This window comes from Saccostrea echinata, unplaced genomic scaffold (genome assembly GCF_033153115.1).
Source record: "Saccostrea echinata isolate AGI-Se365-2 ecotype Australia unplaced genomic scaffold, CSIRO_AGI_Sech_v1 ptg000008l, whole genome shotgun sequence".
In the NCBI taxonomy this organism is placed as follows: domain Eukaryota; kingdom Metazoa; phylum Mollusca; class Bivalvia; order Ostreida; family Ostreidae; genus Saccostrea; species Saccostrea echinata.
The window spans coordinates 6353821-6376820 of record NW_026889757.1 but is presented as its reverse complement, the minus strand read 5'-3'; the positions used below and the strand labels follow the sequence as shown (position 1 = coordinate 6376820).

Sequence of the window (23000 nt, the reverse complement as noted above, 5' to 3'; positions counted from 1 at the left end):
CTCTAAAAAGAAAAGACATTTTATGGGTGTGTGTTTGTGTCTGAAATATATTTTATAATTAACAGTATCATTATTAAGAGTAATTTCTTTTTACCTAATTGTACAAATTAAAAATAAAATGTGGTTGCAAAAAAAAAATAAAATAAAATAAAAAAAAAAAAAATAAAATAAAAAAAAATAAAAAATAAAAATTGAATAAGAAATCAGATACCCTCTGGTGAGAATAACTCAAGTTATTCTTTTTATGTACTTAGTATCTTGAGTATTTGGTTTATGCTTCTGCAGAGTTACCATCTTTCGAGAAGTCCCCCTCTTTAACCCGTCACATGAACAATGACCAGGTGTCCCTCCTGTGTTCGTTTGAGTCTCTCTCCCCCTCCCATTCCTACTCTGTTTCCTGGTATGAGGACGACAGGCTCCTGAAGACTGCTGATATTGGAAATGAGACCAGAGCTACACTCACTGAACAAGACATGGGAACACTGACATTTGGAGCTGAGGTTTGTAGATTAATTTTTCTGATGATACAATGTAATATAATAATGATTTGACTGCACTTATGCAGTAACTGATTCTATTCAAAGCTTCTTGATTTAATTTTTTTACTCATAATGAATAGCTGTCTTCTTTTTTTCAAAGTATCATAATTGTTGTATTTACAGAAAAAGTTATAATGTGGTCATTCAAAAATTTCTGCATATAAGACTCTTAATTGTAAATCTCTTGTATGTTGAAGGTAGACATGGTTTTGTGTGTGTAGTATATACTAATCTATGTAATGTGTTTTTGTACATCAGCTGTACTGTGGAGTATCAGCCTGTCTGACTGACAACTGTGATAACACCAGAGGTCCTGAGAAACGCAGTGACAAAATCAGTACAGCCATCAAGGTTATTTCAGAGTTTTAGTATAAGGATCATTGTACTAATGAAAAAGGAGAAACGTTTTAATTATATATATCTTGAAATGGAGCAATTCAACCCTAAAATTATTAATACATATAAGACTTGTAATAAACCTGATGTTTAGTACATTGTTTTACATACAGTGACATTCATAGACTTAAACCTAATAAATGTATATAGGAAAGACATTAATATGAAGATGATGTCCTCAGTTTTGATGTCAAACATTGTTGAACATTGTATGTTATAGCTGGTGTCAAGTAAGGTCACTGTTTTTGAGGGAGGAGATACGGAATGTGTGAAGTTGGAGACCCCATTCCCGCCCAGACTTTTCTGTAACTCTACTGATAATACCACCACCTGTGGCATCCATGTTTCCTATGGCTTCCAATCTCACAGACAGACCAAGTGTGCCACTGGCCGCTACATACCTCAGGCCGTATTCAAACAGAGTGATGAGGTCAAAACACCAGGGTGTGGAGTCACCATCACTGACACTCAGTGGACGAAGCAGACCTGTGTCAATGTTTATGGAGTTCCAGAAGGACTGAAGGATAAGAATAAGAATTTGAACATCCAGCTTGATGTGTCCATTGTTATTGGAACAGTGATGTCCCCAAAACTGGTCAGCTATACAGTGAAAGTTGAGGTCATTGATAAAGACAGGTTGTCAGTATGTCGATCTCTTGGAGATCCTCACATTACCACTTTCGATAAAAGGTAAGTCTTATGATGTCGAAGAGGTTTTTGTTCTATGTAAAAATTTATAAGATGGCATCCTTTTAAAATTTATGCATGTTTAAAGACAGAATGATTTACATTCTGACCTGTTTTACACTCTCATGCTTTTTTTCCTCTATAGGACATTTGATGTCTTCCAAGAAGGAGAGTTCATCTTATACCGACACAAAACACTCCCTTATGAAGTAAGTAAACCTTATTTGCTTTTCTTTCAGGAAAGTGAAAAAAGGGGAAAAAAGCTTACTTGCTTTATAATTAGGAATGAATGATCACTCTATGGAAGTTGATGAAAAGTGTATGAAAAATATAGGCTAGGGAGGTCATTCTGGGAAAAAATTGGAAAAGTAGGATACATATTAAAAGAGTAATTGTTCACATGTGGAGCCCTCAAAGGAAAATAGGTGGTCTTCTTGATCTACAAATCCTAAGTTTAAACTTTAATATCCTTGTAAATGTAGTAAGTGATACATGTATCAGTAGATTATCATGAAACTAGTCAATATCTTTTCTCAGACTTGGTAAAATTATAGTACATGTATTTACCATTTAAACTTCTTGTGGTATATTTGGTTTTATTTATCAAGATTATTTATAAAATTAAGCATTTTAAATTATGAGGTAGATTGTCTTTTTGTAAAGTAATTTTGGATTAAGATTTTTCATTAAACATCATCTTATGATTTACAGATTCGAGCCTTCCACCGTTCCTGTCTCAAGCGTGCTGCATGTAATTGTGCTGTAGCAGCAAGAATCGGTGATGACGTCATTGTTCTGGATAGGTGTGGTGCAAACAGGAAAAAAGCCAAAAAACAGCCCCTGGTTCCCAAGCTATATCTGAATGGAGAGTTGACTCCAGGCACAACCATCAGCAGATTCAACAATGGAAGGAAATACAAGGTAAGATGGGGTGTGCTTGTACAAGTAAAGGTCAAGTATACAAGAATGATGCAAAGATCACAGGAATTGCATAGATCTGGGTAAATGATAACACAGGAAAAGAATTCAGGATAGTCAGACAGGAAAGGGAGCAAACTAAGTAAGATAGGAAAACATGGAAGGCAGGGAACTACATAATTAGAAAAACATTCATCTAAATGAAATCTAAGAAGATAGGAAAGTGAATAAGATTAAATAAAGGAAAATGAATAAGATAAAAATAAAGGAATTGGAAAGAGTAAGATAAAAGTAAAGGAATTGGAAAGAACAGACTGGTGATTTCAAAAGAAAAAAGAAAAAAATTGAAAAAAAAAATCAAAAGTACATTTTAAAGGGCATTCCTTTTAACTTTAAAGAGTGTTGTATGTGATTTATAATCAAGCATTTTAATTTGAATGCCATCCAAAAGGTTGGATTGTCTCATACATAAAACAAACACGGTACCAACAAAAAAATGAAAATTTTTAAAAGTGTACTCTATCATGAGTGGACAAAAATGAAAAGTCAAACATCCATCTCTTGAAGTATAACTACATTGATGTTACAGATTGTGTTCCCAAGTGGAGGAGAGCTAATTGTGCAGGTCAACAGGAACAGGAAGGAATTCTTACAACTCTGGTACAAGGCTTCAGCTGATGATTACCTCAACTCAGAGGGTAAGATACTAGTCTCATTGTAGAGGGTAAGATACTAATCTCATCTCTATCCTCTTCTCAGATGGTAAGATACTAGTCTCATTGTAGAGGGTAAGATACTAGTCTCATTGTAGAGGGTAAGATACAAGTCTCATCTCAATCCTCTTCTCAGAGGGTAAGATATTAGTCTCATTGTAGAGGGTAAGATACAAGTCTCAACTCAGAGGATAAGATACAAGTCTCAACTCAGAGGGTAAGATTCTAGTGTCTCAACTCAGAGGGTAAGATTCTAGTGTCTCAACTCAGAGGGTAACATACTAGTCTCAACTCAGAGGGTAAGATACAAGTCTCAACTCAGGGGGTAAAATACTAGCCTCAATTCAGAGATTGATTGGCATATATTAAACAACTCAGAGAGTGGAATTCTTTTGTCTCAATTGAGAGAGTAAGGTACGAACATCAATTCAGAGAGCAAGAAATTATGATGTATGGTTTGTAAGCAAAGGAATACTATATCCTTATATGGAGGGCCTGTTACACAATTCAGGCATTTACATCAACTCATGGTATATGACAGCCACTAGGAGTTAAGATACAATTGCATCTTTACATGGAAAGTTATTGTATCTTTAGCTCAGTGCAGAATTCATAGGTTAAGAATAAGCCAGATCAGAGGGTAAGATACTGTCACAATGGGTTGGTTATCTTACAGAAAACTATGAAATGAAAGAATGAAAATTTCTAAATACTAAGATGCTTTGAGATTGGATATTTAGCTAATAGGCCAGTAGAGAAAAACCAAAAAAAAAATTGAATTCTGTAAATTTAAATATACAATGTATACCATAAAGAAAGTACAGTATATATTCATTGTGACTTTTCAGCAAGTTTTGATATTAAAATGACTGTTTTTACTACAAATTTATGACTTTTTCAGCAGGGCTGAAATAGGCTTTGTCTTCTGCCCAATCCCATTCACTTTTGTGATTAGATATTGTTTATATTAAAGTAAATAAATTTTCACCCATTATTAATTTTGCACTGATGACTGTTTCACAGGTTTATGTGGTCATTACGATGGAGACTCCAGCAATGATCTGTTGTTCCCTGATGGCAGGCTGTACTCAGGAAAAGAAAGGAGACCAAAGGAGTTCTCCAAGAGCTGGAGGTAAGTCATTTATGATACAGATACATTGGAGGTTATAATTACTTGTATATGTAATTAGATTTCATTGTAATCAACAACTTCAAATTAATGCCATGTTTACTAATGTGAATGTTAGTGGTTAGTTAATTTTCAATTAAATTGAAAGTCTTTGCATTCTGTCCTGTTTCAATAAAAAAAAAATCAAATGAAAATTTGAATATGATCTTTGTTACTGTATCACTGCCTTCAGTATAGCATAAATTCTACGTTGCAGTTTATTCCAACTTTATATGTGCTTTAAGCCAGATTGCATTTCTTACCATTCATCCTGAGGAAAAAATTCGACCTGGTTTTATTAAATTTGATTTTATTTTCCACCACAGGATTAAGGAGATGGGACTTGAGACTCTTTACTCCGGTGTCTGTACAGACACAGTGAATGAGGTCATTCCTCCCGTCCCCATGTTCTGTGACTGTAATCTTGGATCCACCCCAGTTTGTGGAACAGATCTTGACATATCCTCATGTGTCAAGCCTGACAAGAAGAGAAAGGGAAAGAAAAAAGGACTAGTAGGGGAGGAGATTACAGACCTCGTTATTCAGCAAGCTGTTTCCCCACCCCCCATGTGTCTATCTAGATCAGCTCTCATCTTGTTTGAATACAATGTTACCTACATTGCTCCGGTATGCTTTAGGATTTGTTTACAGGAATTTATGTATCATTAAGTTAGTTTTTGAAGATTTAATTTTTTTGTAATTGAGAATTGCATAGACTAAATCAAATGAAGAGAAAAATGGAACATAAATATTTTTATCAGTCAATGTAGGAATTCTGATGTTGAATTCTCTGGAAAAGTGCCAAACAGTCAAACTCATTTTCATTTCAAAAGAAAAAAATGTTACAAAGGTACTTAAGTAGGGAACTTACAATGACATGATATTAACAGTTAAGCATAATAAGTTAAATTTGATTGATTAGGATTACACATGGCCGACAGCCAGTAACATCACAGAGAGGCAGGCATTCCAGAAATGTAAAACAACAGTAGAGGCCAGTGTGGGATTCCAGGGATGTAAAAACGTCCCAGACATTGGATTCTCCATCTCTCTCGACTCCTGTGTCATTGATATTCAGGTATCAACCATTTAATTTTCAGTTGAAAATATGACAATCATGTAAATTTTTATCCCTGGAACAACTTTTTGGATGAGAAGTTTTGTAGGACACTACTGAGATATTTTTATTATGAAGTAAATGTGACATTATGACAAGAAAATTTTTAAAAAGAATGTATTTATTACAGAAAATGTAATGACAATAGGAATTGCTATATGCATTAATCATGTAAAAAAAAAATATAAAAGGGATGATGATGGTAAAATTGCTTACAGATAATGGATGATTTTACCTGGGCCGAGGGAGCATTAGCAGCTGTTCTTCAGCTCTGCCAGACTCAGCTGGAAGTCAATGTGGAACTCTGGGTGAATGTGTCTGGAGATATTGTCCCTAGTCCTGCAATCATTGACAATCTTTGTCCTAATGAGTGTAGTAAACAAGGAACATGTAAAGATAGTAAGTTTTTAAGAGCCAGACAGAGTCCAGTTTCTCATGTCGATGATTAATGTACCATTTAATGTTGGAATCTGTTGTGAATAAGGTTCTGTATGTCATAACTTTCCATCTTCATATGTACACATTTTTATACTTTTTCATAAGGAAAGGTTCTGTGAATTGGTTTTTATAAATCTTAACATGAATGATAAAATGAAAATAAAATCAAGAAATCAAATACTAGCACATATCCCCCCCCCCCCCATGTATATTTTCTAAATGTGTATACTAAGTATTCATACTAGATAAATTTACATTGATCATTATTATTCATTTAATAGGTGAATGTACCTGTAATGCTGGTTACTATGGAGATGATTGCTCTGTTGTCCTGACAACACCACCAACATTTGAGGATATCCCCGACTATCTCTGCGACCTGTTGAAGTCGGACTGTAGAAGTGTTGTTATAAATGGTGATGGATTCATTCAGGTTGAAACTCTTGTCTGCAAGGTTCAAAAGCTGGTATGTTTAACTGATCCCTGGAATTTAATCTTTGTCAGTTAAGCTAGTCTTAATATCCCCCTGTTAACTTTCTTAAGGGAGAGAATATTTTTTTTGGCTATATTATTATTATGAAAAGGAATTTTTTTCTCTTTTGCACTCAAAAGGTGGGAATAGAATTCAAAATTAAGTTCATTATTTACTAGGAGAACAATGCTCTGATACTATAAGAGTCAAATGGATTTCTTTCGAGAACAGAACTGTTTTAAGCAGCTATGCAATTTCAGCAGTGACATTCTTGTTACAGAAACGACAAGGAGTTGAATTTGTAGTAGACGGCAGTTCTGTGACTGTCAATGCCAGTTTTGTCAGTCGAGAACAGGTCAGCTGTAAACTGCCAGACTCTGGAATCTACAATGTCAGTGTCAGTAATGACAGAAGTAATTTCGGAGCCGAATTGACTTTCATCGGTTACGACTCTTCCTGCTACACCTGTGATTTATCTGGATGTTCTCAAAGGGTGAGTATTAGAATCAAAGAGAAGATTTTTTCTATTCATTTTAACAAAAAGATGGCTTTGGCAAAGCTATTTTAATGTATGGTTGTTTACTAAATTATCAAGTTTCTGAAGGTAAGTCTTCTGCCAGAATAATGATTTTATGCAAAGGCAAGAGAAAGGCTCTTTTATTATTCAGACATACATGTACATAATATAGTTCATTTCAAAACTATAGCACCATTGTCATTTTATTTCACAGACTGACATATGTTTAATTGGAGGAAACTGTTATGGGCGAGGATTTATGAATGCTGGAAATCCACTTGAGGTTTGTTCTCCTAACAGGACCACCACCGGCTGGACAACAGTCACACGTAAGTTACAATAGTCACACATAAGTTACAACAGTCACATCAGTCACATGTAAGTTACAACAGTCACATGTAAGTTACAACATTTACACGTAAGTTCAACAGTCATACCTAAGATACAACAGTCACATCTAAGTTACAACAGTCACACATATGTTACAACAGTCACATATAAGTTAAAACAGTCAAACATAAGTTACAACAGTCACATGCAAGTTACAACAGTAACATGTAAGTTACAACAATCACACATAAGAAACAACAGTCGCACATAAGGTATAACATTCACACTTACTATACAACAGTCACATGTAAGTTGCAACAATCACATTTTCAAATCAACATTTTACACCTTTCTAAGGACATGCTTGACCTGCAGTGGGGATCAAATATTTTAGCTGAGAATAACTTCCTGAATGAATGTAGATAAAAAATTTAAAATATTTTTAAATTTTAAGTCAAGATCTCTTGAATTTTATTTTTTTTTTTCAATTATAGGTGACATGGTGGTACAAATATCATATACCTTCATCAGCATTATAAGCAACGTCCTCATTACCCAGTCCACCAACTACACTGTAATTGGAAATCCCTTACTAGTGACTGGTCCCACTGGTGAAAAGGCTCTTCAGCTAGATGGCTCCACACAGTATATAGATTTGACCACAAGTGACAATGGTTGTCTAAGTAATCCTGGTCGGTGCGAGTTTGGCTTGTCTGTAACCTTCAACCTGAAATTTGTGACTCTGACAGAAAACATGTACATTTTCTCAAATGGTGGAGATGAGCCAGATGGATTTGGGGTGGCCATGTATTATCGTAGAAACCGGTTGTTCCTGACGGTCAGTACGGAGACCAAAGAATGGACAGTGGAAACAACAATGATCAAGATCAGTGTTTTCTATAAGATTGATTTCTCATGGAGTGAACAAAATGGTCTTGTTTTGTACTTGGATGATAAGGAGGTAGCATCTACAAGAGTTTACATCACTAAGATTGTCACAGTATCCATTACGACCAAATTCTACATTGGTTTGTCCATCAAGACAAACATCTATGCTAACATTGTTATAGATGGATGGACAGTGACTGAAGCTACGAAAAAGATTCGAGATGAAGTTACCATGGAGACCACCACAGAGGCTGGTACAACAACGGAAATGTCAACAACAGAAATGTCAACGACAGAAATGTCAACGACAGAAATGTCAACAACGGAGATGTCCACAATGGAATCTACATCAGAGACTAGTACATTAGATTTGACAGGTAATTATGATACATATCTTCGTATTCAGGTAAAATACTTGATATTGTATTCCGGAAGGTTTTGAAGTTGGAATAATTTGCTTACAGCTTTTTAGTAAGAGTTGCTAAGTTTTAATTAAAATTTTATTTGATAACTAATTTGAATAGAAAATAGGGGGAAAAAATTGAACCTAAATATTTGTCAATTTAAAAGTAAAATTATTGCTTGAATCTGCCACTTGAACACAAACTTTAAAATGTAGGTCTTGTAACATTTGAAATTTTTTTAAGCATTTTATTTTTGCATTGTGAAATTATTATATATCATGAAGCTCTGGGGTTTTTTTTTAGACTCCATAGATATCTCATTGCCCCCCCCCCCCAAAAAAAAATTAAGAAAAATAAATAAATTTAGAGTTTTAGAAATCTGCAAAATGACCTTTCTGAATTTGAATGATTCCACATTAATTGCCTTATGCTTTAAAGTAAATGCTGAACATAGAAATAAAACTTGAAATGTACCACTCACTTTATTGTACATTGTGTGTATAATATCTGGAGTATCATACAATAAATAACATCACATTATTTATATAATTTTTGTGGTTCAACATTGAACTTGCACAAAAAATTATAATACTGCTTATTTTTGGTATGAAATTTATACATTGATAACTTGCTCAGAAATTAAGAGTAACCATCATAATATTTGAAATGCACAGTTCGATCTATGTTTTAATATACTGGATATATACATGTACTTATATGATATATATAATATCATTATATAAATGATATATATAATATCATTATATAATAGCAATGTTGAGGGCAATCTTTCCAGCTGAGAATGAGAATAATTTCTTTTTTTAGATGTGAAATGTTTTGGATTGTTAAATTAAAAAAATATATATATTAAAAAATTAAAAACTTCAGTACATAATAGCATTCTTCTGTAGCAAGTAGGATTAATAAAGTTCATTAAAATCTAGATGCCAGCTAACTGTATAGTCAAATTTCAAACTTTTATAAGAGTGTAATAGAGAATTTACTAAAAGTACTCACTAGAGAGTGTGCATGCTGCTTGTAAGCTTTAGAGTATTGTGGACTTTTGTTTTAGCTTTCTTTGTTACTAAAGTCATGGGTGCATGTGTACATAAGGTTTAACACAATACACACAAAGAATGTTGTCCCTCATAAATTACAGAAACATCTACTAAAGTGACAACAAGTGAACAGACAACCACAGCTCCAGAGACAACTTCTGAGTCTCTTACAAGTGAGTCGACAACTTCTGAGATACCAACAACTGAAGATGAGACAACAACCATAGATACGTCCAGTGTTCCAACAACAATAAGCACAACGGAAGATCTTACAACCTCAGAACCTGATACAACTACAACTTTGTTAGAATTGACAACCACTAGTTCTGAACTGCCAACAACCAGTACTGAACCAGTGACAACCAGCACTGAACCAGATACAACCAGCACTGAACCAGGTACAACCAGCACTGTACCAGATACAACCACAGCTGAGCCAGTGACAACTAGTACTGAACCAATTACAACCAGTACTGAACCAGTGACAACCACCACCAAAATATCAACAACTGAACAAGGTATAACCACCTCCACATTAGAAACTTTTACATCTGAAACAACACAAGCAGTAACTACAGAACAGACTACTTCAGTAGAGCTATTGACTTCTACATCAGTAAAACCATCTGCAACATCACAACAACAAACAACCACAGAACAAGATACATCTACCTCAATACAAATGACAAGCACTACTACAACAGACCAACAAACAACGTCACAACAAACAACATCACAATCACTCTCAACATCTACACAAGAGACAAGCACCACACACATGACAACAGCTGGACCAGAAACAACTTCCACTACAGAGGGAGCTAAGGTGACAACGACCCAACCACAGACAACTAGGACCTCTTTAGGTGTGTAGTCTGTAACCCCCTCCTCTCCTTGCAGTCACTACACGCCTCTCACTCAACATCAGTACCAGCAGCATCACATGAAGTATTAAATCATCATCCGTCCAACTTAATACCTCACACTTTTCCACTCTAGTTAGCATAGCACTGTTTTCCTTTCAGTCACTTATCTCTTTGTTTCCTTTCTTTTACCACTTAAATCTTACCTTAACTTTATGCAAGTCTGCACAGTACTTAGATATGCATTAAAATAAACTTTTTTTGAGAATGTTGTTATTTTTAACTGTAATAGTTACTGCATGTTTTGTTTATGTGGGATTCTTGCTTTGGGCTTTTTCAAAAACTGCTTCTTTATTAACTAATGGCTATAAGGGGATACTAACTTGCATGCCAAAGAGAAGTGTAAAATTTTGCAATTAATTGAATTTTTTCAATAAACAGAAACAACCACAACTGTTGGAACAACCACCACAGAAGCCCCAGGCACAACAACACCTTGTGTAATCAGTAAGTTTTGAGCTTCCAATGAAATCAAATCTATTGATATAGCTAAAAAAATAGAAATTTTTTTTTAGATTTCCTTTTTCATTTAGTTGTCAAGATTTTCTCCTTTCCAAAAATTTTTGGCAGATATTGTTTACATTTGCGTGTTTTTATGTCATGAAATTCATTTAAAAAGTATGTACTTTTGCGAAGAATTATTGTGAAACAAATCTGCCATGAGGCTTTTTATGGAAAATGTGTTTTAGTCCATCATTTTACATACTCTTCCACTGCATTCCATTGGGATATTTTTTCCATTGTAGGCCCTGTTTCCACAGCACCAACTCTGGACTACTCTGTCTCTGCTGACTACCAGAAGGTGTCTTTTGATTGCTCTGTCACATCAGCAGCAGGAAGTGATACACAATACACCATCTGGTGGTATGTAGGGGAGACAATCCTCAGAAAACAGACTCTCACTTCAGGAACTACTGTAAACAGAATGGAGTCAACTGAAATCACCAACACAGTTGATGCCCTTACACAGGGGGTGAGAGTTTTTTCTAGTATTAATAAAAAATATAAAATGTAATTTTACATATCTATCTATCGATTTTAATCAAGTTTATTGCAGTATCAGGGCCTGAGTAATTCTGACTGACATATTCTTTAATAATGACATACACCAAAAAGAAACTACTTTAATCAAACAATTTTTAAAGTAAGAAAAGATGTATTCAATGTATGCAGTTGTTCAATTGTATTGTGGAATAGCAAATTCACTTCTCAAATGAACAAATCCAGGTATTAAACCTATGGATTAAGACTATGTGTTTTGAATTGGTAAACATGTATAACTTTTTGTTACCCAGGTAAGCTGTGGGGTGGTTGTATCAAAGCCCAGTACCTGTGGACAGGTGACTAGCTCAGTAACAAGAAGTAGTATTCTCAAGCACCAAGTCACAGTAAGTATATGTTATGGTTTATTGAAATGCTAATGTTTATTGAAGTACTGTAATGATGGAAGTTTTAGCAATATCAAAAAGTTCATGAAGTTGAATCACTAACAATCATCAGTGTTTCCACTTGTAAACTTTCTCATCCTTGTTTAATTAAAAGAAATTTTAAATACATTTGATATTTCTAAAATACAAGAATCATTAAACATTCAACCCTTGAATATATCTACTTTTGCATCTAATGAACTCCACACTTATTTTTTTATTCCTTTGTCTGAATTATTTTTTTTTTTTTATTTAAGATCAATGTATGATATATGGGAAGAAATCTTGGCTTCTACTTCTAAAACGAATAGAATTAAATTGATTTAGAAAATTGTTTATGATCACAAAAGTTGCCTGAGTCTCACAGAGGTGTTGCTAATTACTTTCAGATTAACGAGGCCTCATACATCAAGATTGTAGAGGGTGAAGCAGCATACCCAATACAAGTGGACCTTTCCACATCTGCCAAGTATTACTGCTCCATGAAGTACAAAGCAAACTGTGACATAAGATTTAATGGAAAGGTAGTAAAATCAAATCTACCCAAGAGATGTCCAGATGGAGGGGAAATCCCCAATATTGTGGTCAAGTCCTCACTAACTAATGCTGCCTCACCAACTGAGGCTACCTGTGGTCCTGTGATGAAAGAAAACTTGGCCTCTACCCAGATTTACATCAAGGCAATGATTGACAGGATGAAATTTGGAAACAAAAACAGTACATTGAACATCCTACAGGAAGACAAAGTGGGTCAAGAGCTCAAGGCTGAGGTCCTCCTGAAGAAAATAGAGGTCAGAGTTCAAATTCTGTACATACCAGAGTTCCGACACAAAAATGATATGCACTATGAACTTCTTACATGAAATTTGTTGTTTCATATCAAAGTCAGTTGTTCTGCAAATATGATATAAAAATGATTTATGACCCTATTTAACAGTAACATGATTTTTTCAGATTAATCTTTTTGTTTTTCCTCAGGTTGAAGTTGTTGAGATGGACTCTTTAGACCTACGACACTGTCAGTCAATTAATGACCCTCACATCAGAACTTTTGATGGAGTGTATGTATTGATCAAAACAATCAAACTAAAATGTAATGTAGAGTGACAAATGTTAAGAAATAAATATGTTTAGCATTTATTTACTGTAGCTTGATAATGAGTGCTAGAAAACTGTGTTAGCGTTTTGTACTGGCAGACAACAAACATGATTTTAATTTGGTACAATGCTTCGAAATTCAATTTCATATGAAGTAACAATATAGAGAGACCTAAAGTAATATAAAATTAAGTGTTTTTTTTTTAAATTTTTGCAGCTACTTTGACAACTTCCAGCCAGGAGAGTACATACTTTATAGAAACAAAGACACTGAAGTAGAGGTAAGAACAGAGTCTAACCAGGATTTTTTGAGGTTATAATTTCCTCTATTAAACATCATGACTTTTCAAATCATGCCACTTCTGAACTCTTGTTGTACAGACCCCAGTGCATTGTTAATAAAAAAAGTAAAAGAAAAATCTACATATGTATCAATGGTGGTTTGTGTATGGAATAAGAGCATTTGTATTTTATTTTGTTATTATAAGCCTTGTTCAGTGAATTGTGCACTTTCAATTAGGTACGTGCTGCAATGGTGCGCTGTTCCAGTGGAACGTGTAACTGTGGAGTGATGGCACGTTCTGGTGATGATGTCATCAGGATAGACAAGTGTAAGTGGGTCAACAAAACATCTACTGCTTATCCAATCAATGATGAGCTCTTCACAAATGGAGAACTGACACCCAGGACACAGATCTTCCAGGAGAAGGATGGCAAACAGTTCCAGGTCAGAATCTTTTCTGTTGTACGTATTGTTTGATAAGTCAATTTGATGGATTGATATGTAACTAAATTTGTTTTCTTTGGACAGATCATGTTACCCACAGGAACTAAAGTGACAGTCAAGGACTCATATCAGGCCTTTATTAACATCTTTATTTACCCATCAGCTGCAGACTTTAACAAAACTGAAGGTTAATTTTGATTTGAATTTATCACTCTATCTGTGTAAGGTTATTTAAAATAAACTTTGATGGATATGAAACATTTGTGTTTTGAACATTTGAAGTTAAAGGCAGTTTTACAAAAATTCTTTGTACAAGGCAATAATAAATCTGTATCTGTAAAACTTGAGTATTTTTATACCATTTCAAGGATGAAATACATGTACAAAACATTCAAACTAAAGAACCTGCTTATTTACCTGTATTTAAAGATTTTGGTACAAACTGGTCAATTTGCATTTCAGGTTTATGTGGTACATATGACGGTAACCAAGACAACGACCTCTCAGATCCCAATGGGGTCATTACAAAAGTCCCTGGCACAGATGAACGACCAGATGCATACAGTCTGAAATGGAGAACCTCCGAGTCGAACACACTGTTTAGAGGTTATAGGTCAACAGTCTCCATGGAGATACCAGTTTACTGCTCTTGCTACAGTGATGGAACAAAATCATGTGATTTCTTTGGTGATGTCAGCACATGTGGAGTCACAAACAAAGGTAAGGTTATAATGGCAATTATGTAAAACAGAAACAACCATTCAAATAAAATGAAGTTAATTAATGTTTATAAAAGAAATATTGTCAAAATATACACAGAGGCATCAAGTAGTTTAAATGCATTTTTTTGTCCTTAAAAATTTGCTGTGTTTATGTTCTGCTGCACTGACGATTATTTAGAGATTACAGAAATTCAAAGCAATATATAAATAAATTTTCTGAAATTTTGTTTTCAGACCTTAAGCTCTAGGTTTGATGGTGATCTTTTTCTCAAATTCTTTTTCAATTGTGTATGTGTAAGTCAAATTATGTGTAATTTATGAATAGGTGTGGATTTAAAACCTGACCTCCTGACCCCACAACCTGGCCTATTAACCCCCTCTGCTGTTGGCAGGCGTAAGAAGAGACAGGCTGTAGATGACACTGTGACCTATGATCTAAACTACAATGCTCCAGCTGTTAGTAAACTTTTTATAAAATTTCTCTTACTGTATATTATGTCTTGATTTAATTGAATATTTTTGCATTTTTTCACCTGTCCTCTTTTTAGATAGATGTCTTTCGGACTTCTTTAATAGATGAAATATTTATCTTAGCTCAGAACTTTGACATTGTTTGTATTGTAGCCAAACTCTGCTTGGCCATCCAATCTAAACATGACAGAAGAAGAAGCCAGACAGAGTTGTGGAAACTACCTCGTCAATTCCAAGGCCGGCGTCAGCTGTCAGAATCTGTTGTCTGGAAACTATTCCCAGGACATAGATAACTGTGTGCAAGACTACAAGGTAAAGTATTAGCTTACTGATAGGCTACTAAGGTGTTGAAAATTTACAAATTTATTTGGGTTATAGAGTTGTAGACTGGACAGACTATCGATTAAATCCTTGTTGTGTTCAGTTAGTAATATTTACGTATGCATGGTCATGCATTTTTATTCCTATACAATTAAATGTCATGCTATGCACTTTTGTTTTTATTTGCTGTAAATCAGCTTAAGTAGAATAGTGTTATCTTCAACAATAAAGTAAATCCAGCTCAAATTTCCTCTGTCTCACCACATAATTTTGGGATATCATTGAATCATGTTATTTATCTTCGTAGTTGACCGGTCTGACCATCTGGAGGGAGGATCACTTGGGAGGAATTCAGCAGAATTGTTATGAGGAGGTTCTAAAGGACACAGCTAAATGGACACAGGATGACCCGAATGCTGCCCCCTCTTTACCCACAACTATTACCAATTCTCTTTGTCCTTTGGACTGCAATAGTCAAGGAAACTGTGTGGAGGGTGAGATTTTATACAATTATAATTTAAGAGAAGCAGCTAGAAAAATCTAGAATGTAGCTAAATTTTCTATGTACAATTAAAATAAACTCCATGTTTGTCAACTTGATGAATGAGCTTTAATTGCATGAGGAAAATTTCAATTGGCAATTTTTTACAAAACTAACATACCAGTTTTTAAGGATAAATTGTGAAATTTTTGTCTCGCTAAAATTTCCACTTGTACAGTATTAGAATAGGAAAAAAAAATTGGTCATTTAAATTAGACAAAGAAATGCTCTGATTCATTTGTCTTTAAGAGTGCATGGTTCATGGTTTCCATTCTGAGTGTATATGTATTTATTACTTATAATTTTGCATAAATTCATCTTGTTTTCTCCCCAATTTTACCAGGAGTCTGTGAGTGTAATACTGGCTATGGAGGAGCAGACTGCTCTATATCTGTCAGTTTAGCTCCAGTTGTTCTATTAGAGGACTCCAATGTAGCCTGTGATACCCTCAATAACAACTGTACACAAGCTGTCATCAAGGGTGATCGCTTCCTTAACAGTTCAACTATCACTTGTCACATGACAGAAATTGAGGTCAGTGGTTTTGGCTTGGAATCATATGTTTGACCTATATGTATTAATTTCTTATTTTACAAAAAAAGTTGTATCCTTTTATTCAAATGAATAGAATAAGTAAATTTTGAAGGGAGTGTTAGCTATATTTGAGATTCAGATATATCTTGGATTTTTATGCATATTTATGTTCATGTTTATGGCATTTTGGTAACTAGTCTAGTTCATCAGTATGAAAATTAGGCATGCACATGAATTACTCAACAAATCCCAAAAGTTCAATTTCACAGTGATGATCCTTATGATTCTTCTAATCTCTTGTAGATCAAATCAATCAAAAATAAAAATAATGGCATACATACTGCTCTTGTTTTTTGTAGATTAATGGAGAAGGTATTTCTAGACGATCACCAAACACCATAGTAAATACTGCCATCTTTAAGAGTATCTCAGCAGTTCACTGCACCCTCCCATCCAAGAAGAGCTATGCCATCAAGATCAGTAATGATGGAACACACACCAGTGTGGCTGAGTCTGTATTTATCCTCTATCAGTCAGACTGTTACACCTGTGATGTTGCTGCTGATAGAACCCATGGAAACTGCTCCATGTTGGTAAGTGTATAAATCTGACATTTTTTTCTTTCCATCCATTCAAGTTCTTGTGTAAAGCTACCATCCCTAATGTGGAGAAAATTACATCTTCCTTGACATGTATTGCATCTTGCTGTGCAGATATGTATATTGTATATGATACATGTATAGATGTATAATGTATATTAATTGTGTCTAAATCTGATATAGATTGCTGATTTTTCTCAGAAATTCATGGACTATTTATGGTGTTGATTCATCAAATGAAGATTTTTATGGATATGAATGTTTTGGGATGAGATCTTGATTCGAACAAACTTCTTTCCATTTCAGACCTCGTCATGTCTGATTGGTGGCGTGTGCTATGCAGGAGGAACCAGTAATCCAATCAACTCCTGTCAGCTGTGTACTCCCAGCACATCTCAGTTCTCTTGGACTGCTTCAACTGGTAAGGACATGATAATATAAAATGCAAAATTGACTGTAAGGTAAACATAAGGGATAAAAGGGAGGTACATATATTTAGAATTAAAGGGAAAGTTAACCACCAGAAGATTTAAAAATCATACAGGGCTGCATTTAACATTGTAGTGGGTATGTAGCTCTACTTAGATCTAGGATATTGAACTACATGTATATGTTAGCATAGCTGTTTCATTGGGATAACAAGGGTTAAATCAGATTAAATAGCATCATATGTAGATACCTAGACTAGCTGCTATGGTCATGAACACAGCACTGGTACTTTCACTTCAATTCAAAGTTCACCTGTGACAGAGAGAACTTGTAAAGGCAGTGCCTGCTGCCCAATCCAGTTATGTTTATAGAATGATAAAATATCTGTTAGTTTGATACTGTTAGTTTGATTTGTTCTTGTGCATTTTATACACAGCTGCAGGCTGTCCCACAATAAGCAGTACCACTGAGCCGGTGCCTCCCAACAAGACAGCAGTCAACATGAATTCTCAGACAGTGGTCATTGTAGCCTCACTGGCTGCGGCCATCTTCCTGATCATCAGTATTGTGCTGGCTGTGGTATTTATTGTTAGGTGAGGTGTCTAGTGTGTTTTTTTAAAACAAAGAATCAATATAAAATTAAAAAAAAATTAATTTAAGTATATTTTCAGACACTATAAAAGTTAGAAAATTTTGCCTCTAAAATTCTTTAAACTTGTATAATGATTGTAAAAGGTGCAGATGATTAAAGATTTTTTGCAATAAAATGCTGTGTAACTGGAGATTACTTTTAAATACTGTATGCATCTAACCATGCAGATTGGTGTGTATTTTGTTATAGTTTACAACGGTAAAATCTTTTTATATTTACTGAAACTTAAAAAACAAATAATGTAGCATTTTAATTTTCATTCAAAATGAGACAATTTGTAATTAAGCCATGTTTGATTATTGTTATTTAATCCATGTTGAACAAAAGATTAATTGTTACTTTTATTCATATTGAACAGATACAGAGCACAGAAAAAGAAAGAGAGATTCATGAAGCAGTATGATCCAGAACCTAGTGTATTTAGTAATGGAGCTTATGAAAAGAAAGAATGGCGACCAGCCTACAGTGACCCAACAGGTGCTTCTATGTATAACACTCAGACTGGGGGAAATATAGCTTTCTATGACACACGAATGGCTCTGGACGATTATTTTGAGTGAACGGAAAAAAAGTTGGTCCCACAACTGTAGGAGTATTTTTGGAATGTATATTTCTGTATGACTTTTTTAAAATATGAAAGTGAAGAAAAGTGCATCTTTATTTTGTATACCGGTTTAAAATGTTTTGAAATGTGATAAAATATAAAATGCATAATTTAAAGAATTGAGTATGTGTGTATATTTTTAAATTCTGATAGATATGTTACATTTATTACAGATGTGCTGAATATTACCCATATATATTTTTATTTTTTTAAATTTTTTAACATGATAAATAAACCCTTGTATTGTCTGATGATAACAAGGCATTTTATTTCAAATGAGTTTTATCGTTTCCAAAGTTTGATATAGGGTAAAAGTTTTAAATTGGTGCTTTTATCTACATTTTCCATGTACAGCATGTGCATCAAGTGCATGATAAATTTCAATTTTTTTGTATTTCATGTTTATATGCTTCATTAATCAGACACTATGTGCCAAGTCCATTTCTTTTAGTTTATTATTTTATTCAGTCCTACTGAAGTGTAACAATATGAAGCTGATTCTTTGATTATGCATCTATTACTGGAAGTCCAATAAAGCATACCGAAATCCCTGGTGATTTCCAATTTTTGAGATAATTACACAATATATGTGCCAGTCTTTATATTTTCTCTGTTACATGTATGAAATATGTCTGATTACAATAAAAAGTCAAATTGTTTTGGTTTGTTTTTGTTTTATTGACATTTGAAACATGGAATAGATTAAATTCTATGACCATCAGAGACATAAATATACAATGAGATGGTTATATTCAAGAAAAGTTAAAATGTTGATGGTTATTTTTTGAAATACGGTTAAGTATTTTCTACTGACTTGAGATGGCAGACATTATTGATCATTTAACCAGTCCTTTTCAATATCAAAAAAGTAAAAGAAAAAAAAAACAAACAAAAACTACGTCATGACATATGGTACAAAAATATTCACATTAGAAGTTTGCAAAGGATGTTGTCGGACTATGCGATCAGACTGCTTGGAGGGAGACGGGCCTAGACTTGGCGTTCTGGTTTCACAGTCGAGCCTTCATGAACTAGATGAAATCACTGCTTCATCAACTTTATTTTTTTGCCTTTCCAATTAGATTTTCCAGGCTTACTGATGTACATTTTACACATGTTACAAATCTTACATGCTTCCAGGAAGGAGGCAAGAGACTTTCACGTTTTATAGTTTGCATTACCTGTGACAAAATTTTTCTGAATGTACTATGATTTTTTGACCTCTTGACCTTTAAGTTTGACCTACTTTTCAAAAATGTTATCCTTGGTGGTAACTTTTTGCATGAGAAGATACAGAGCTTTCATATTTCTTCACACTTACATTACATGTCAGTCAAAATTTTAAATATATTTGAATGTCTTGAATATATGTGTCAAACAATGTGAACCTACTTTGGAAACATGAGTAGGAAGCCCCAAGTTTTTCTGCAAAAACCCTTCCTCCCAGCCTTTTATTTATTTTACAAAATACCATTCTAAATTGTTTCAAACAACCTCTGAAATCGATATTATTTTCAGTAGTAGCGAATAATTGGTATACATCTGGGTTTTTGTGGGGGGGGGGGGGGGTTGAAGGGGTCTCTTGTTTCTTTTCCTTTGTTTTTTTTTTGGGGGGGGGGGTATCTTTTCGCTTCTTTTCTTTTCCTAGTTTACAGCGTATTTCTGGATGTAACTAAGCACTAAGCTGTTTTCAGAAAAATATTAGTACAAACCACCTTGTCCCCATGATGGTGAACTGTAAAAATCACAAGTGATGAATTCAGGGGCGTAGCTTGACTTTAAATTCTAGTGAGGCAAAACCATACATGTACAGTAGCAGCAAGAAGTCTGGAGCTGCCTTAATCCTCCAGCAGGTTCCGGGTAGTGTCATTCGAGGGGTCACTCCGACAGAAAATGGAGTTGGGGGTTTTAAAATGCAATGAAATTTCATTTGCTATACTGGTTTCTTTATTTAAGAATTCAGCATGATACTACATATTGTAAAAGAATGTAAAAGAGTTTATATGTTTACTAAACTGTTTGAAACATTTAAAGGTGAAAGCGCATCTTATTAAACTCTGCTATTATTTCTTTAAAACTTCAATTCAACATTATAGAACTGCTTAAAATGTTAAAAAGAAATGCCATTAGTTGTACGTATTATCTGCAGTGTATTGTTGATTATGGAAAGGGGTGGTGGTGGTGAAAAATCTAGTGAGGCAGTTGCCTCATTGCCACAATGGAAGCTACGCCCCTGGAATTTCCATGAGTTTCCACTTTGTGCAACCTGTAGTTTTGATCGAGGTCAGCTGAACTTGGTTTGCGCTTATGTTCTTTTTTTCACTCCAAGGCAGATATTAACTGAAGAGAAGAATTGCAGTACAATGCAAATCTCGCAAAAGTGAATAATATGGTATGTACAGAATAAAAACGAGAGATCAAAATTGAGCATTATCAGCATCAACAAACAGGGGGAAAAGCGTAATTGGGTGAAGAAAAAAAAGCTTGTTGTTTTAACAACCTCTCCCACAGTTTAATCTTAATATGCTTTTTGTATGTATTATAGGTTTAGCATGCGCAGATCTAGACAGGGATCAGGAACCCCCTCCCCCTCCCCCGGATTTTAAAAATGTCTATGAAAAGCTATTAAGCTAACGAATAAAATGACCTTTGACTCACCCTTAGGAAACACAGACTCCTTTAAAATCATGTATCTGAAGAAAATTAGCTCAGGAAAGTGCCTTCTCCTACTCCCCTCCTCTTCTAAGTTTTTAATGTTTGGGAAAGTTCATTACCTTTTTTATCCATTATCAATTTTTTGCTTTCCGAGTGTGACATCTGTTAAAGTGACGTGGACACCCCCCCCCCCAAAAAAAAAAATCCTGGATCTGCCGCCTGTTTACATTTTAATCAAGAACATGAAAACCAATTGAAATTGAAAAAAGAGCAAATTATTTATTATATTGAGGATGCTCAGGGAGTAGACAATGACTAAATGTTTACGCATTTTTTCGCATAAAACAGGAGGGGTGCATACATCAGGTGCTCGTTAGTGGAATACCGTATTGACTTGTAGAATTATTGAAGTGCATGAAATAATGAATTAAGATAACGAACAGTAATCAAGCTCAAAAGTCCACTGAAAAAATACAAATCGGGAGCAGAGCAAACACAGACCTCCAAAAAAAAAAAGACATCAGAGGTGGGATCGTGTGCCATGGAGGAGTAAGCATCTCCTGTCGACCGGTCAAAAGCCCGCTGTGTGCTAATTGTCATGATTTGGCAAACGGAAAATCAGTGTTTAAATAATGGCCTAACAAAACGGCAGTCAGCATTCGACTAAATGACAGATTGTTTCCGCCGACAAGGCAAGGCCGTAACTAGGATCAAATTTTTAGTGAGGCAAGGATTCTGGGGGCCACCTGAGTCCCAAGCGGGTCGAGGGTAGTGCCCTGATGAGGGGTCACGGGGGGTGGGGGTCTCAAAACCTGTGTTTTAGTACATGAAAGATTTTTTCACATGTTTTGAATAATTTTTACATGCTTTCTAAACTATAATGAAGCACCTGTTGAGATGATCGATTTTCAGAAATTGAAAGTAAAGTTGAAAGTATTATAATGAATTTAGTACAAAGACGCAAATAATTTCAGATCAAAGTAAAGCCGTTTTCAATTTTCAGAAAACTCTAAAATTTTAGTGAGGCATTTGCCTCACTTGCCTCAGTGGTAGTTACGGCCTTGCAAGGCCATTGTATCGACCATAGCCAGGGACCTATATCATAGCACTCGCGAAATGATGACTGTAACTGTTTAAACGAGACTGTTGTTATCCTTGTTTCATCAACTCTTTAGTCAATAAGCATTCTTTTGCGTATCGAATCAAAAGCCCATATAAGGATATATATCGATACATATCTATCAGTAATGAACAGAACAGAACAGAACATTTATTTTCTAATTTAGAGCCCATAACAGACAAGTATGAAATTATTACAATAATAAAGAAAAGATATGCCAATGGATAGTATAACAATTTGTAAATGACATTGCTCATTTCAACAATAATATTGTACTATTTCAGTTAAAGGGAATACTTTATATAAAAGTGTATGGCTACTACAACATGTTATCATTTATGAATTTGCCCACAGAATTAAGAGTTTCTTTGTCTTCAGTATTGAGTAACCAAAAGAGTTTTTGTTCATCATCTAATGCAGAGAAATTTGGAAATTTACTTTAAATTGACTGAAAAATTTCTTTTCTTTGATGACCATATTTTTTACATGTTATCAGATAATGAGTTTCATCATCTACACTGTTAGAGTTACA

The 23000-nt window shown here is 34.5% G+C and overlaps 1 protein-coding gene across 1 annotated transcript in view; it reads left to right on the top strand.

Annotated features, from left to right (window-relative positions):
* Nucleotides 1-19352, top strand: part of LOC133181194 (uncharacterized) — a 113385-nt gene extending 94033 nt beyond the window's left edge. Inside the window, exons 120-151 of the mRNA XM_061315732.1 lie at nucleotides 286-500; nucleotides 798-890; nucleotides 1156-1625; nucleotides 1768-1831; nucleotides 2334-2543; nucleotides 3130-3238; nucleotides 4277-4385; nucleotides 4748-5048; nucleotides 5344-5499; nucleotides 5757-5937; nucleotides 6258-6442; nucleotides 6729-6941; nucleotides 7180-7294; nucleotides 7790-8560; nucleotides 9747-10511; nucleotides 10950-11015; nucleotides 11315-11541; nucleotides 11864-11956; nucleotides 12385-12786; nucleotides 12974-13056; nucleotides 13311-13374; nucleotides 13614-13820; nucleotides 13905-14007; nucleotides 14283-14540; nucleotides 14868-14998; nucleotides 15167-15325; nucleotides 15642-15828; nucleotides 16219-16409; nucleotides 16769-17002; nucleotides 17315-17429; nucleotides 17874-18030; nucleotides 18448-19352. Of these exons, the coding sequence (XP_061171716.1) occupies nucleotides 286-500; nucleotides 798-890; nucleotides 1156-1625; nucleotides 1768-1831; nucleotides 2334-2543; nucleotides 3130-3238; nucleotides 4277-4385; nucleotides 4748-5048; nucleotides 5344-5499; nucleotides 5757-5937; nucleotides 6258-6442; nucleotides 6729-6941; nucleotides 7180-7294; nucleotides 7790-8560; nucleotides 9747-10511; nucleotides 10950-11015; nucleotides 11315-11541; nucleotides 11864-11956; nucleotides 12385-12786; nucleotides 12974-13056; nucleotides 13311-13374; nucleotides 13614-13820; nucleotides 13905-14007; nucleotides 14283-14540; nucleotides 14868-14998; nucleotides 15167-15325; nucleotides 15642-15828; nucleotides 16219-16409; nucleotides 16769-17002; nucleotides 17315-17429; nucleotides 17874-18030; nucleotides 18448-18649 (6836 nt within the window). The 3' untranslated portion in view covers nucleotides 18650-19352. The remainder of the gene's footprint in view (nucleotides 1-285; nucleotides 501-797; nucleotides 891-1155; nucleotides 1626-1767; nucleotides 1832-2333; nucleotides 2544-3129; nucleotides 3239-4276; nucleotides 4386-4747; nucleotides 5049-5343; nucleotides 5500-5756; nucleotides 5938-6257; nucleotides 6443-6728; nucleotides 6942-7179; nucleotides 7295-7789; nucleotides 8561-9746; nucleotides 10512-10949; nucleotides 11016-11314; nucleotides 11542-11863; nucleotides 11957-12384; nucleotides 12787-12973; nucleotides 13057-13310; nucleotides 13375-13613; nucleotides 13821-13904; nucleotides 14008-14282; nucleotides 14541-14867; nucleotides 14999-15166; nucleotides 15326-15641; nucleotides 15829-16218; nucleotides 16410-16768; nucleotides 17003-17314; nucleotides 17430-17873; nucleotides 18031-18447) is intronic.
* Nucleotides 19353-23000: the final 3648 nt, after the last annotated feature.